Raw genomic sequence first — 14,901 nt, 5'->3', positions numbered from 1 at the left:
TCTAAAAGAAATGCACTACGAATTAATTGTGTTCTCGGACCATTTGTTTTGTGGACTGTTGTGTATCTTGTTGTTTTTCATTCAGTTGCGGCTTTGTTGGTTTGTTTCAACCCTTTTTAGTGTGATTATCCTTTGGTACACTTTGCCTCTCTCTTATATATGATATCGCAATAATTATATATATGTAAGCGTTCATATACATTTATATGGATACAATATTGAATTAAAATAGACATAATAATTAGATGAGTGAAAAAAAGAAAATGAAGTAATAATTGTACGTGTGAGGAGTTGGCATTCTTATAAAAAGAAGATGTGGTATTATTGCAAATGAGACAACTATCCACAAAAGACCAAAATGACACAGACATTAACAGCATTAGGTCACCGTACGGCCTTCAACAATGAGGAAAGCCCGTACAGCATAGTCAGCTATAAAAGGCCCCGATAAGACAATGTAAAACAATTCAAACGAGAAAACTAACGGCCTTATTTATGTCAAAACAATAAATGAAAAAACAAATATGTAACACATAAACAATTCGCATATAAGTGCAAATGGTGACTATATATTATTAGCGGGAAGAAGAAACTGTGCGTTTAAGCAATAACATGTCGTAAATGTGTGCACTTCCACATGTAGCAAACGCCGACACCATTTAACATAATGATAAAACTATTCAAACGAGAAAACCATTGATTTACAAAACACTATACGACAAACAAATACACATTATTTATGTATGTGCCTGTACCAAGTCTGGAGCCTGAATATTCAGTGGTTGTCGTTTGTTTATGTGTTACATATTTGTTTTTTCATTTATTTTTTTGACATAAATAAGGCCGTTAGTTTTCTCGTTTGAATTGTTTTACATTGTCTTATCGGGGCCTTTTATAGCTGACTATGCTGTATGGGCTTTCCTCATTGTTGAAGGCCGTACGACGACCTAATGCTGTTAATGTCTGTGTCATTTTGGTCTTTTGTGGATAGTTGTCTCATTTGCAATAATACCACATCTTCTTTTTTATAAGAATGCCAACTCCTCACACGTACAATTATTACTTCATTTTCTTTTTTTCACTCATCTAATTATTATATCTATTTTAATTCAATATTGTATCCATATAAATGTATATGAACGCTTACATATATGTAATTATTGCGATATCATATATAAGAGAGAGGCAAAGTGTACCAAAGGATAATCACACTAAAAAGGGTTGAAACAAACCAACAAAGCCGCAGCTGAATGAAAAACAACAAGATACACAACAGTCCACAAAACAAATGGTCCGAGAACACAATTAATTCGTAGTGCATTTCTTTTAGAACATAAATGAAAATTTAAAATATCCCACCTGCGCTTTCTCAATGAAACTTTTACAGTGTGTTGTACTAATTTTGGGACAAATTATATCAAAATTATAGAAAACTTCATCGCGTCTAACTCAAAATATGGACAATTTTGTGTTTAAGGTGTCTTGAAATCTTTTGACAGCTTCCAAAGTGCTAATTTTTAACCTTTTTCAGCTGGACCAAATCACTACTTTCCTGTAAAATTCTGGACCCAAATTTTTTTACAGTGTAATTTCACCCCCCCCCCCCCTACTTACACTGTGAGGCATTAAACAAGGAGAAATAAATTTGGAAGGGGTATAAAAATTATTGGCAAGTAACCCACTGTTATCACTAGGGACTAATAACGAAAATCAAGGGACGACAATTGTGGTCTCGGACGAAATCATTGAAATTTAAAATCTGAGCAACAAGAACCAATGCAACTGTGATGATGTATGGTTAACTGGAAGAGTAAGATAATCCTGCTCCGTCCATTAAGTTTTAAAAAGTCATGTATTAAACTCAAACTCTCGAACACGTTGTCTTGGAAGATCTTTATTCCAAGGGGGTCCTTAATAGTTGCTTTTTGATAATCCTATAAGGAGTTTATAATTTAACTCCTTGCGAACACTTTCATAAGGAACGAAAATTCCCATCTGCATCTTTTTGAAAAGATTGCAAATATTGTTTAAATTAAATAGGGTATCCCATTTCAAACCCAGCGTCTCGGAAAATCTCATTTTAGGGCACTAGACAATGATTAAATGTAGTAATTCGATAATAATACATGGATTTCTCGCGAAAACATCGTTAAGGCGAAATTTAAAGTTTAAAGGTGATACTTGAACGTAATGTTCTATTTATTTTTTTTTTGTCGTTAAGGGAACTGGAGGGTATTAATCCATTATTTTTTAAATATACATGTAGGATTTTGCTTGTTTTTCTATAGATGAACTTTTATCATATACTAAATAGAAAAATCAAATAAAAACATGGGGTTATCGTTCACTTAAGCTCACAATCTGCCCTCGAAAGAAGCAACCATTTTTGTCAAGGTACTTTTTTTTAAGTTGAACTAATAGGAGAAATAGAGAGATATATGTATCGAAATAAAAAAAGAACTAAATTACAGAAATTGATTTAATTTTACAACTGTTTAGTTTACGTAAAGCATATTTGAAAAATATCTATAGGTCACCGATGAGTTGAAAAAGACATTTTAATTCTAACGCCAAAACAAAATGTCATTATTGCACTAAAGGGAGACAATTTGGAGCTTTTACAGTGATATAAACATTTGAAAAATAAATCTGAGGCCAAAATCATTCGATTTTTTGGGTTGATTTTTGAGCCAATTCATAAAGTTATAACTAATAGTGTAATAAATAAAATTTGTAATGAAAACAAAAATGATAAAAATTTTGCTGAAATTACCCTCGAGCCTCCGAAAGAGCAAGTATTGCACAAAAAAAAGGAATCATCCTTTAACGAAAACAACTCTTGAAATCATCGGCTATTCGTCGATGACTAAAGGCTATTTATTTCTGAAATCTAAATTTTGTTTTGCTGTTCTGAGTGTTCAAGATGTTACATGCAGCTAAAATATTGGTAAAACCTTTGAAAAAATACTGATCTGTATAAAATTTACACAAAAGTAAACGAATGAAAGCCACTGGAATGCAGTCCAGGACTCGGATAAATAAGCACATTTAAACAAGAGTGCACACACTGAAATGTCTCGCCTACTTTACTCATCATTAATATTATGTTGATAGCCCTAAGTATAAAGATTTATTACAACTGCCACATAAACTTAACATTAACCAAGATAGCTAAACAAAGACCAAATGAATTATGAAAATGAGGTAAAGGTCAGACGAACCATACCAGGCAGACATGAACAGCTAACAATTCTTCGATACAACAAATATACTTGACCTATTACTTATAGTTTAAGAAAAACAGACCAAAACACAAAAACTTAACACTGTGCAATGAACCGTGAAATTGAGGTCATGGTCAAATAAAACCTGGGAGACTTATATATAGATCATAAGATATTTTCATGCACCAACTATAGTGACCTTTGGCATATAATATTAGATAAAAAGACCAAAACTCAAAAACTGAACTTTGACCACTGAACCATGAAAATGAGGTCAAGGTCAGATGATATCTTCCCGCTAGACATGTACACCTTACAATCATTCCATACAACAAATATTGTAGACTCATTGCATAAAGTATGAGAAAAACAGACCAAGACAGAAAAATTTAACTATAACCACTGAACCGTGAAAATGAGGTCAAGGTCAGATGACACCTACCAGTTGGACATGTACACCTTACAGTCCTTCCATACACCGAATATACTAGCCCTGTTGCTTATAGTATCTGAGATGTGGACTTGACCACCAAAACTTATTCTAACCTTTGTTCACTGATCCACGAAATGAAGTCGAGGTCAAGTGAAAACTGTCTGACGGGCATGAGTACCTTGCAAGGTACGCACATACCAAATATAGTTATCCTATTACTTATAATAAGAGAGAATTCAACATTACAAAAATTCTGAACTTTTTTTTCAAGTGATCACTGAACCATGAAAATGAGGTCAAGGACATTGGACATGTGACTGACAGAAACTTCGTAACATGCGGCATATATATACAGAGTATGAAGCATCCAATTCTTCCACCTTCTAAAATAATAAGCTTTTCAGAAGTTAACTTACGCCGCCGCCGCCGCCGGATCACTATTCATATGTCGAGCTTTCTGCAACAAAAGTTACAGGCTCGACTAAAATGACAGGTTATATGAACTGAGTGGCAATAAAAGCACAAGTCTAACATTTGCTTTTTAAAAAATTAAAATCTTTATTTAAAATGGTCATCTTTAACCAAACAAAAATTGAATATGAAAATTTACAATTCCAACAATAGATCGATATTAAACAGAAATGTTTCATTATCATTTTTCGGCTACAATTGGTATATGAACCATCCAAATGTCAAAATATCAACATAGAGTATTTACAAAGAATGTTTCTGTTATGTTGTGCAACTAAATCTCTACAGCAAATGGTAGTGACAACACTAGATGTTAATTAGGATCCAGCGAAAAGCCAGGCTTTTGTCCACGAAGGTAGCAAATTGTCGGTGTGACTATCGCTGACGGCTTTTGGTAACACACGATATGGTTGTTGGTCATGTTGTTATCACCAAGGGAAGGTCATCGTGCTCTTAATTTCCACACAAACTGATATAGCTCCAAAGGTTTAACAATGAACACCAATGGACACTCATGTCAATTGGAAGGCCACGCGGAATCAATATCGGAGATGTTAAAGACAAATGCATCGGTCATGCTGGGCTTTTGTTGCTTAATGTCTAAATGGACATGGCCTATAATTAAAAGATCCTTTTGCGGAATTTGTGGATTATTTGGTCAACTGTATACAGTCTACGAGCAATTGCATCCTGGGAAAAGCCTCATTAGATAAACCCCAATTTGTTTGTAATTGGTTGTCAGAAAGACCTGGCATATAGTCTTATATTTATTGAACTTACTTACTTACAATAAGGGATAAGCCAGCGAGTAAGTCAGCAAAGGGTTAGGGAAGTACCTTGGTATATAAAAAAGTCGAAATAAACAATTGCCGGCTGGCCAAGAGATTCTCCACGTTGGGTATGATGCCAGAGGTAGAAGTAGGCATTACCTTAAAAAAAGGCACAGATCACTTAGGCCCAAGACCCGTACGAGTTTGACAACAATGAATTAAAAGGGTAAGGTGGTACCTCTGTTTGCAACGAAGTCGAAATACACTTTAATAATTGCCGGCTGGCCAAACTAAAAGATTCTCCACGTAGGCCATTTTACCAGAGATAGAGGAGGGCATTGCCATACAAATTTCTTATAGCACTTATGCCCTAGACCCGTACGAGTTTGACAATAATGAATCAAAAGGGGGAGATGGTACCGCTGTTTACAACAAAGTCGAAATAAAGTATTGCCGGCTGGCCAAACTAAGAGGTTCTCCACGTAGGCCATTTTACCAGAGATAGATATGGTAATTGCCTTTAAAATGGCATATAACACTAATTCCAAAGACCTGTACGATTTTGCCTGCAAGGGGTTAAAAATAAAAGGTGTTACCTTTGTTTACAACGAAGTCGAAATAAACCTCTACCTCTGGTATAACGATCCACGTAGAGAATCCCGGAGTTTGGCCTACCGGCTACAGTTATTTTGACTTTAATGTGAACAGAGGTACCACCTCCTCATTTTAGCTCTTTACTGACAAACTCGTACGGGTATATGCCATATAAGTGCTATAGGCTATTTTAAAGGCAATGACCACCTATACCTCTGGTAGCATGGCCCATGTGGTGAATCTCGTAGTTTGAACAGCCGGCAATATTTCATAACGACTTTGCGATATACTAGAATACCCTCCTTTCCTTTTGCTGGCATAAGTGCTATAAACCATTTTAAAGGCAAGGCCCACCTCTACCTCTGGTATCATGATAAACGTGGATCATCTTTTATTTTTGGCCATCCGGCAATAGTTTATTTCGACTTTGTTATATACCAGGGTACCCTCCTTACCCTTTGCTGACAAACTCTTACAGATCAATGGAATAAGAAGTATGGGCCATTTTAGATGCAATGTCCACCACTACCTTTGTTATAATGGCCTATGTTGAGAATTTCTTTGTTTGGCCAGCCGGCAATAATTCATTTCGACTTCGTTGTAAACATAGATACCACCGCCCCCTTTTAACACTTTGCTGAAGCACTGGTACGGGTCTACGGCATAAGTGGCCATTTTTGAGGCTATGGCCACTTCTACCTCTGGTATTATGGCCCATGTGGAGAATCTCTTCGTTTAGCCAGCCAGCAATAGTTTATTTCGACTTTGTGATATACTTAGGTACCCCCCTTACCCTTTGCTGATTAACTTACACGGGTCTGGGACATACGTGTTATGGCTATGTTAGAGGTAATGCCTACCTCATCCTCTGATATAATACCCCGCGTATAGAATCTCTTAGTTAGGCCAGTCGTCTTAATTTATATTTTCATTGTAAAAGGAGGCATCGCATCCCCCCTTTAACCTTTTGCTGACAAACTCGTACAGGTCTAAGGCGTTAGTTTTATCAGCCATTTAAAAGGCAATGCACACATTTAACCTAGGATTAATGGCCAACTTGGAGAATCTCGTACTTAAGCAAGCCGGCAATAATTTATTTCGACTTCTTTGTAAACAGAGGTTCCAACTCCCTTTTAAACCCTTTGATGATACCGCGTACTTCTCTAGGGAATAAGTGATTTAGGCCATTTTAGAGGTAATGACAACCTCTACCTCTGGTATCATGGCCCACGCGGAGAATCTCTTAGCCATCCAGCAATATGTTAGTTCGACTTTATTATATACTAGGGTACCAACCTTACACTTTGCTGACTAACTCGTACGGGTCTAGGTCATACGTGCTCATGGTCATTTTATAGAGGCAATCCCTTCCTCTACCTCTCATATTATGGCCCGCGTGGATAATTTCTTAGTTTAGCCAGCGGGCAACAGTTTATTTCAACTTCGTTATATACCGGGCTAATTCATCCCCCTTTTAACTCATTGTTGACAAACTCGTTCGGGTCTATAGCATAAGTGCTATGAGCCATTTTTAAGAGAATGACTACTCCAACATCTAGTATAAGGGCGCACCTAAAAATGTCTTAGTTTGGGCAGCCGTCACTATTTTTGGTGGACTGTGTGATATACTAGAGTATTCCCCTTACCCTCTTCTGACCAACTCGTACGGGTCGAGGACATAAGTGCCATGGCCCATGGACCATTTAAGAGGCACTGCCTACCTATCTCATAGTTTGAAGAGCTGGCAATAATGAGGTTTATTTTTACTTCGTGATATACCGGCGAAACTCATGCCCCTTTTAATTCGTTGCTGATAAACTCGTGTAGATCCAGGACATAAGTGCTATAAGCCATTTATAAGAGTTTGACTACCTCTTCTTCTGGTATAATGGCCTACCTGGAGTATGTCTTAGTTTAGCCAGCTTTCAATAGTTGTTTTTTAGACTTAGGGATATACAAGAGTATTCCCCTTGCCCTCTGTTGACCAACACCTACGGGTCTAGGATATTAGTGCTTCGAGCCATTTTAGAGGTAATGCGATATATTGTAAAACACATGAAATTTCATGTACAAATCATTTATAATGTGAGTATGGTCTGTATTTAACTCCTAAAAGGACATGGTATTTTGAAGTTCAAAATGAAACCTGCCATAAATATACACATTTCATATCGGACATGAAGCAAAACTATCGGACAAAAAGCAAAACGGACAAAAAGCAACGGACAAAAAGCAAAAGTTTCGGACAAAAAGCAAAATAATCGGACAAAAGGCAAAACGGACAAAAAGCAACGGACAAAAAGCAAAAGTTTCGGACAAAAAGCAAAATAATCGGACAAAAGGCAAAACGGACAAAAAGCAACGGACAAAAAGCAAAAGTTTCGGACAAAAAGCAAAATTATCGGACAAAAAGCAAAAGCGGACAAAAAGCGAATTGCGGACAAAAAGCACCGTATCAAATGTCCTTGCTGGTTTGACATCATTTTTTAAGTTCAAATGACAGGGTTAAGTTTTTGAGTCACTTTTTAAAATTGGTCAAAGAAGGAAGTGTAATGCTTCTGAAAGCAGAAGTTAAGTTTTCTCTGTTCTGTTCATTTGTTGGCAAGATTTTTGGAAACCGTTTTGTTTGAGACTGTTTTTGGAGCAGATCCTTTTTCCTGGAAATAATCATACAATGTACCCAATTTCTATTCTTTCCCTTAATTATCTTTTATTATTTTGCACATTTAGGATTCAATATGGGGTCTCGAGGACACAATAGCCCTGTATTAAGAAACTATTTGGAAAATCATGTAAAAATCCCACTGTGGACTCCATACTTCTTCCTTTTAGTTAGTATAAAAACCAGAATCCCTTCCCACAAAATCCATTGAAATTTGTATTCCGAAATGATAATATGCATGAATCCACGTCTACAATAATCTTAAAGTTTGTTTGTTAAATTAAAACAAATATTAGCTTTTCTAATTGTTAGATCTTAAAAATAATTTCTTTGTTAACAAATTTTAATAATTTTGAAAAGATCCCTTATAATTTTTTTAATTAGGTAATGTTTAATCTTTTATTACGTAATAGCAATTGTGTACATTAGTGTCTAACAATAAACCTAATACATTTAAATCCATTGGGGAGCATAATCAGGGTGGACAGTCATGAGTGTATAAATTCACTTTCACGATGTTAACTTTCTTATTTGGATAGTGAATAGACATGAATTGTTTGAACTTCATATGAGGGGAGGGTCTTATTAAAGATAGGATTTGGATTTTGTTGCATAACACATGATAAAATACACTTATATAAAGTTGGACTCATTTATGTCGTCCTGTCTTGCAGTTATTCTGAAATCAAATAGTTACTAGTATTTATATAATATTTTTATGTCTGTAAATATTGAAGAGCATTTTCAGATTTAGGTCTGTTTTGGTTTGGGTGACCTACTTGAATCAACAAATTATGACCTTTTGAATTTGAAAGCAGACAGGAACAATTTATCCTGTAGATGATGAAACTATACTCTAGTCTAAACAGAATAAAGACATTTTTAACTGAATAAAATCTTGTAGATGTAAATGAGACACCTGTTCGATATTACTGATGGTATTCAATATGCTTTACTGGTTTTAACACCAAGTTATTTACTCTATCTGAGATTTAATGCTATTTGAGGCTGAAAATAACATCATTATCATCAAAAGCTCTTTGATTAGAAAATTTACAATACATTTAAATTATGGAATGAAAAAAAAATTAATGTGTGCTTTTTTTGTTACCACAACAGGCCTCACGGTCATAAAACTTTCGAGCATGATTTTTGTACTCGGACTCGAAAATCAACCAATCAAATTGCTGGATTTCATGTTTCGAGCATGATTTTTGTGCTCCAAGCACTGAGCAAAGTTTTATGCCTTCAACCCCTGGCCCTATAGGCCGTGTCTCGTTTTTCTATGGCAACTTACAGTCTTTATCCTCATCCATCATGGTGAACTTTTTTTTAGATATTCTTCTCTGAAACTGCAGCAACTGTTTCAATCAAACCTGATCTGAATGAGCCAGTAAACTTCTACAGTTTCTTTAAATAAATAACCTTCTAAACTGTAAACTACATTGTAGACATGTCTTTGTCACAATGTTTAAGATGTTGTAATTCACATTTAGATCCTTGCAAGAATCAAAATGTATAACATCTTATTGATAGTGAAAGTGACATATCTACCATGTTAGTTTGAATAGATTATTAGAAACTGAAGAATGCCACTGGCTGAAACATCCTAAAAAAATGCTTTAATTTCACAATAATGTAACCTATTTCCTATTGGAATTTTTAATTGAGAATGCAAATATTTAGACCAAAGTTTAAAAAAGTTATATCCTTTTAAAAATCTCGACAAATGTATGCAGAGACATTTCTGCACCATATTACCATCATTAATGAGGGAAACACTGTAAATAGTAGGTCCGAGTACAGTTATTGTCCCTTGATTTTTGAATATAGTCCCTAATGTGGACAGTGTGTTACTTGCCAATCTTTTTTATACCCCTTCCAAATTTATTTCTTCATGTTTTATGCCTCAAATAGCAAGTAGGGGGATAAAATTACACTGTGAAAAAGTTTGATTCATGAATTTTAAAGTAAAGTAGTGATTTGGTCAAGCTGAAAAAGGTTAAAAATAAGTATTTCGGAAGCTGTCAAAAGATTTCAAGACCCCCTGAACATAAAATTGTCCGTAGTTTGAGTTGTCTATAATTTTGATATAATTTGTCCCAAAAGTAGTACATAACACTGTAAAAATATTATTGAGAAAGCCCAGGTGGGATTTTTTTTATTTCCATTTATTGTGTAAAAGAAATGCACGACGAAGTAACTTTTTTGAACACTAAAAAGATTATAATGTAAAATCTTGCTATTATATGAAATCTGTTATTTGTCAACATAAGGTGTGACTTTATGCAATTTAATTGATGTTTGCTAAACACCCCATGGTTACCTATGAAATGAATAAAAGGGAGATGTAGAGTGCATAACAATGCAACACAAATAAACAAGACATCTTTAGGTAAATAGTCAATCTAATTCTTCAACAACAGAAAGGTGTTTATACAAAATGTCTAGCTCTAAATCTCTCCTAGTCTTACCCGTAGTCTTCAGGTAAATATAGACATTGCTGTCTTATTGGTTTAACCTTTGGCCATAAGTATTTTATGCTTAACAATTGGCCATACACCGCCATAGTCTTTTATACTTTACTGTTGGCCAGTCTTATCTATTCATCAAATTGACACTAACAATCTTATCTGTTTGACCATCACCCAAAGTCTTATATGTTTACCCATGGTACCAGTCGTATATGTTTTTCTTATGAACTCCTTGAATGGAGTGAATATGCCAGACTGAAAAGTAGTGTGGTTCATCTGGACTCAGGAGATTCAGGGTAATTTTCAATCATTATAAATGAAAAGGAGAAGGTTCATGAAGGGTTAAAATTGGCCCTGAATTTTTTATGTTTTTTAAATCGGGCCAAAAAATTACATATTTCACATAGAAATACTTGTGATAATACTACTAAGACAAAAATATTTTTTCTGGCACTTTCCTTTACTATTTATGGAGCAATGACCCCTTAAATGAGCATCATTTGTATTAAAAGGTCAATTTTGGTACTTTTTGTCCATAATTTCAATTGTTTTTGGCATAATTAACCTTGGATCTCCATCTACGATCCAAAAAGTTTTAATTTTGATGAAATCTGTATCAAAATTGGAATCTTTTGGTTACAACACATTTTAGATCGTAAGTGGCAGTAAATGTGTTTCAAAAGCTTTTAGGTCTGAAAAATGCACAAAATCATCATATTTTGACAAAATGTCCAAAATGGGCTTACTTTTGGCGAATATCTTGTACTCTTATGAAAAGAACTAATATATTTAGCATTTATACTTTTGAAATAGACCCATTTACGAACCAAATTGAGACCTTTTGGTGTTTTATGATAAAGTTGATATTTTAGTCCATTTTGTGCCATTAGTGAACCTTGTCCTTATGAGCGCATTAGTTAAGAAGTTGACAAAATTTAAACATATAGTTAGACTTTGGAGGGCAAAGCTGAATCACTTAAGCATATCACTAATATCTTGGTTGTAGGTAGATATCCTAATTTATATCCTCTTATTTCATAATAATTATTTTTGTTGTATTTTTGCCTCTGGCTTTTTAACCACGTCTATATTTACTATGAAATTTATTGTTATTGTCTGTGGTGTTTTCGTGAGGCTACTACTAGATGTGCAATAGGTGTAGGTGGATCAGTGCTTTTAGTTAGTGTGGATTTCCTTTAAATTAAACAATCTTATTAAAATGCTAGAGGTTTTAGATTTTCTGCATTGAGTCATTTTTGTCTGTGCAGAGGTTTAGATTTATGTTTCCTTGGTCTTATTTCCTTGTCCTTCTGTATACATGAAGGGTTGGATGGGTTTACAGAATAGAGTATCAAATCTGTTGAAATATGTACACAAAAAAATACGGCAAAAAATCAAAGACTAGAGAATAATATGGTTCTTAAATATAAAGAATAGAGAATTATGTGGTACTAAAATATAAAGAATAGAGAATGATAGACAAAATATAAATAATAGGGAACATTTAAGAATACAGAAACAAAGGACCCCATCCACAGTCTTCACGCTGAACTGCTAAATCTACAGGCCCGCAGCTCAATTTTTATATTTTTTTAGTTAAATTCTGTTGGCCTGTAGGTCTAATTTTTACAGGCCCGAGAGCAATTTTACCAGCCTGGGCTGCCTGGGCTGCCACTCGGCGTGAAGACTGCATCCAGACCATCATCCATCACTCCTTACATGGATGATGGTCTGGATGGGGTCCTTTATTTTGCAACCTCCTTACAGCCATCAATTATACTTTCATATGAATAAATTGTAATTTCTGGTCCTTTTTAATAGGGTTAAAAGCTATCAGACCTTGTGTATTGTTATGATTCGTACAAGATTAGAAAACTTGTCAAAAATAAAATGTAATAATAATAAATTCCAAGTAAGGTATTGGTTTTACTCATTGTTGAAGGTGTACTGTGACATATATAATGTAGTTGTTAATTTTTGTGTCATTTGGACTCTTTTGGAGAGTTGTCTCATTGGCAATTATACCACATTTTCTTATATTTTTAAACTATTCAGTATTTTATTTGTATTACCATTTAAGCCTCTAAGATTTTTGTTTTGTTCTAAAAAAAATTTAATTACAGTATTTTTTATCCATATATTAGAGAATGAACTTGAATTCAGTAGCCATATTACTGCTTAATCATGTCTAAGTATAAAATGATTAGATATTAACATCAGGTGAGTGACACAGACTCTTTGAAGTCTCTTTTTTTTAATGTAATTCAATTTTATTATCAGTTCGATGTTCAAATGTTATGAATGACTAAATTTTGTATGGTTGTTCTGACATAGCCGGCCTTTAACATGGACAAATAAAAATACTAAGTATGACCTTAATAGGGAAAGTCTATACAAATTTTGTCAGGCTGAACTAAAAAAAGTTCAGTCATTATAAAATTAAAGAGAAAGAGGTATGATTGCTAATGGAACAACTATCCACCATTGATGTTTATGTAAGCAAAACCCATATCATTTAGATATATTAAGTTTGTAAAAATGGGATCACCTTAATCAATACATATAGTGAATTCAAGCTTGCTTTTATGTTGTGTGAAACTGATGCATAAACATAAGGTAGCATATACCCAATGAAAATGTGTATCAACAAGTTAAAATCATTTTTTCTGGATGTTAACTAACTGATTTATTCTAGAACTATCTCCTATAAACTATTAAAAGTGTTGATTGAGTTACACAGCAGTTACTGTATGCTGTTATGGAAATTTATGCTGATTTTTTATTAAAATTTATAGTTTAAGAATTTACCCAATTATCTATATGCAATAATAATAAAAATCTGCAAAAGGGTTAACAATCCCATTAACAATCTTTAAAAAAGAAAATGCCTCAGACATATATATTATCAAGGCCATACCAAAGGGGTTCTTAAGTTTAAAAGCACTTAAACTAAAAATGCCTCGGACATATCAAGGCCAAACCAAAAGTGGTTTTTAAGTTTAAAAGCACTAGAATTGAAAATGTCTCAGATATATGAATCATTTTGATAATCAATCTTATTAAAATAAGTTCTCATCACTTGCTCCTCGATTTTTTATATGTCGCTGTGTGTCATTTTAATAAGATTGTATGATAATATCTTCAGTCTAAAAGCTCTAGAGTTAATGTTGCATTTATTGTAGTGCTCGACCTGGTTTTCATCATGTTCATCATTATTGGTTTTGAAAAGTAAATGTCTATTTCTATTTCTATTTCAGGTTACGTTATTTACCCTGGGAAAGTATTGAATGCAGACTGTTTTAGAATAGGAAGTATAGGACATATATACCCAGAGGACATGAAAGGATTGTTAACTGCAATTAAACAAGTACTTCAAGAAATGAATATAAAAATGAAATAATAAAAAAAGAAAAAAACTATTTTATTGGAAAAATGTCATTCAGATTGGTACATTCATACAAATTAGTGCAAATGAATTGAGAATTAAATGGGGAATGTGTCAAAGAAACAACCCAACCAAAGAGCAGAAAACAGCTGAAGGCCTTTAATGGGTCTTCAATACAAAAAGTTGGGGAGCATATTGTTTCACACCTGTCATTTATACGTCCCATTATGGGTACATTTGTATATGATTTAATTTTGGATTTAACACATCTTCTGATTGGCTGACATTTTGTTTATTAGCTCATAGACATAATTTTGTCATGTGACCGGGACGTCATCAACGTTTTTTTTCATGATTTAATTACTCTGGTTTAAAATGAAATTTAGAATTAAATTATAAGAAATGACTGCAATACTTTTATGTCTATTCGAAATATCATAAAAAATGTGGTGCACAATTTAAAATGACCAGCTACACAGGTTATTCAGTGTGCACCACAATTTTGATGTTGTTTCGTCATAGACAGAAAAAATATTACAGTCATTCCTTAAATACATGTAGCTATACCAGATAACTCCTATAGTTTGAATGCTAGGAAATTTTCACTTTGCTGGCTGTTTGTTCATTTATTGAAGGTGTGCTTTTTATCAGGGTTTTGTTTTTTATTGATATTTGCTCTTTTGAAAGAAAATTTGTACTAGACTATGTGTGGGCATCACATAGTCTAGTTTTTAAAATGGTTCCAAAAAAGGTCTATCTAATAAAAAAATTTTTTTTGAAAATTACTTGTGATAATGATCTAGCCTTCCTGAGAACAGGAGTCTAAAAAAAACAACAAGGAGAATATCTTTAATATACATGATCTGCAATCATTGTCACAAAAAAACT

General features: G+C 33.9%; 1 protein-coding gene across 1 annotated transcript in view; it reads left to right on the top strand.

The window, feature by feature from the left end:
• LOC143069255 (2-aminoethylphosphonate--pyruvate transaminase-like) overlaps positions 1-14,047 on the top strand; it is a 46,295-nt gene extending 32,248 nt beyond the window's left edge. The window contains exon 8 of the mRNA XM_076243792.1: positions 13,886-14,047. Coding sequence (XP_076099907.1) covers positions 13,886-14,028 — 143 coding nt within the window. The 3' untranslated portion in view covers positions 14,029-14,047. The remainder of the gene's footprint in view (positions 1-13,885) is intronic.
• The last annotated feature ends 854 nt before the right edge of the window (positions 14,048-14,901 follow it).

This window comes from Mytilus galloprovincialis, chromosome 3, assembly GCF_965363235.1.
Source record: "Mytilus galloprovincialis chromosome 3, xbMytGall1.hap1.1, whole genome shotgun sequence".
Lineage (NCBI taxonomy): Eukaryota > Metazoa > Mollusca > Bivalvia > Mytilida > Mytilidae > Mytilus > Mytilus galloprovincialis.
The sequence above is the reverse complement of the archived record's forward strand: the minus strand, read 5'-3'. Positions and strand labels throughout refer to the sequence as shown.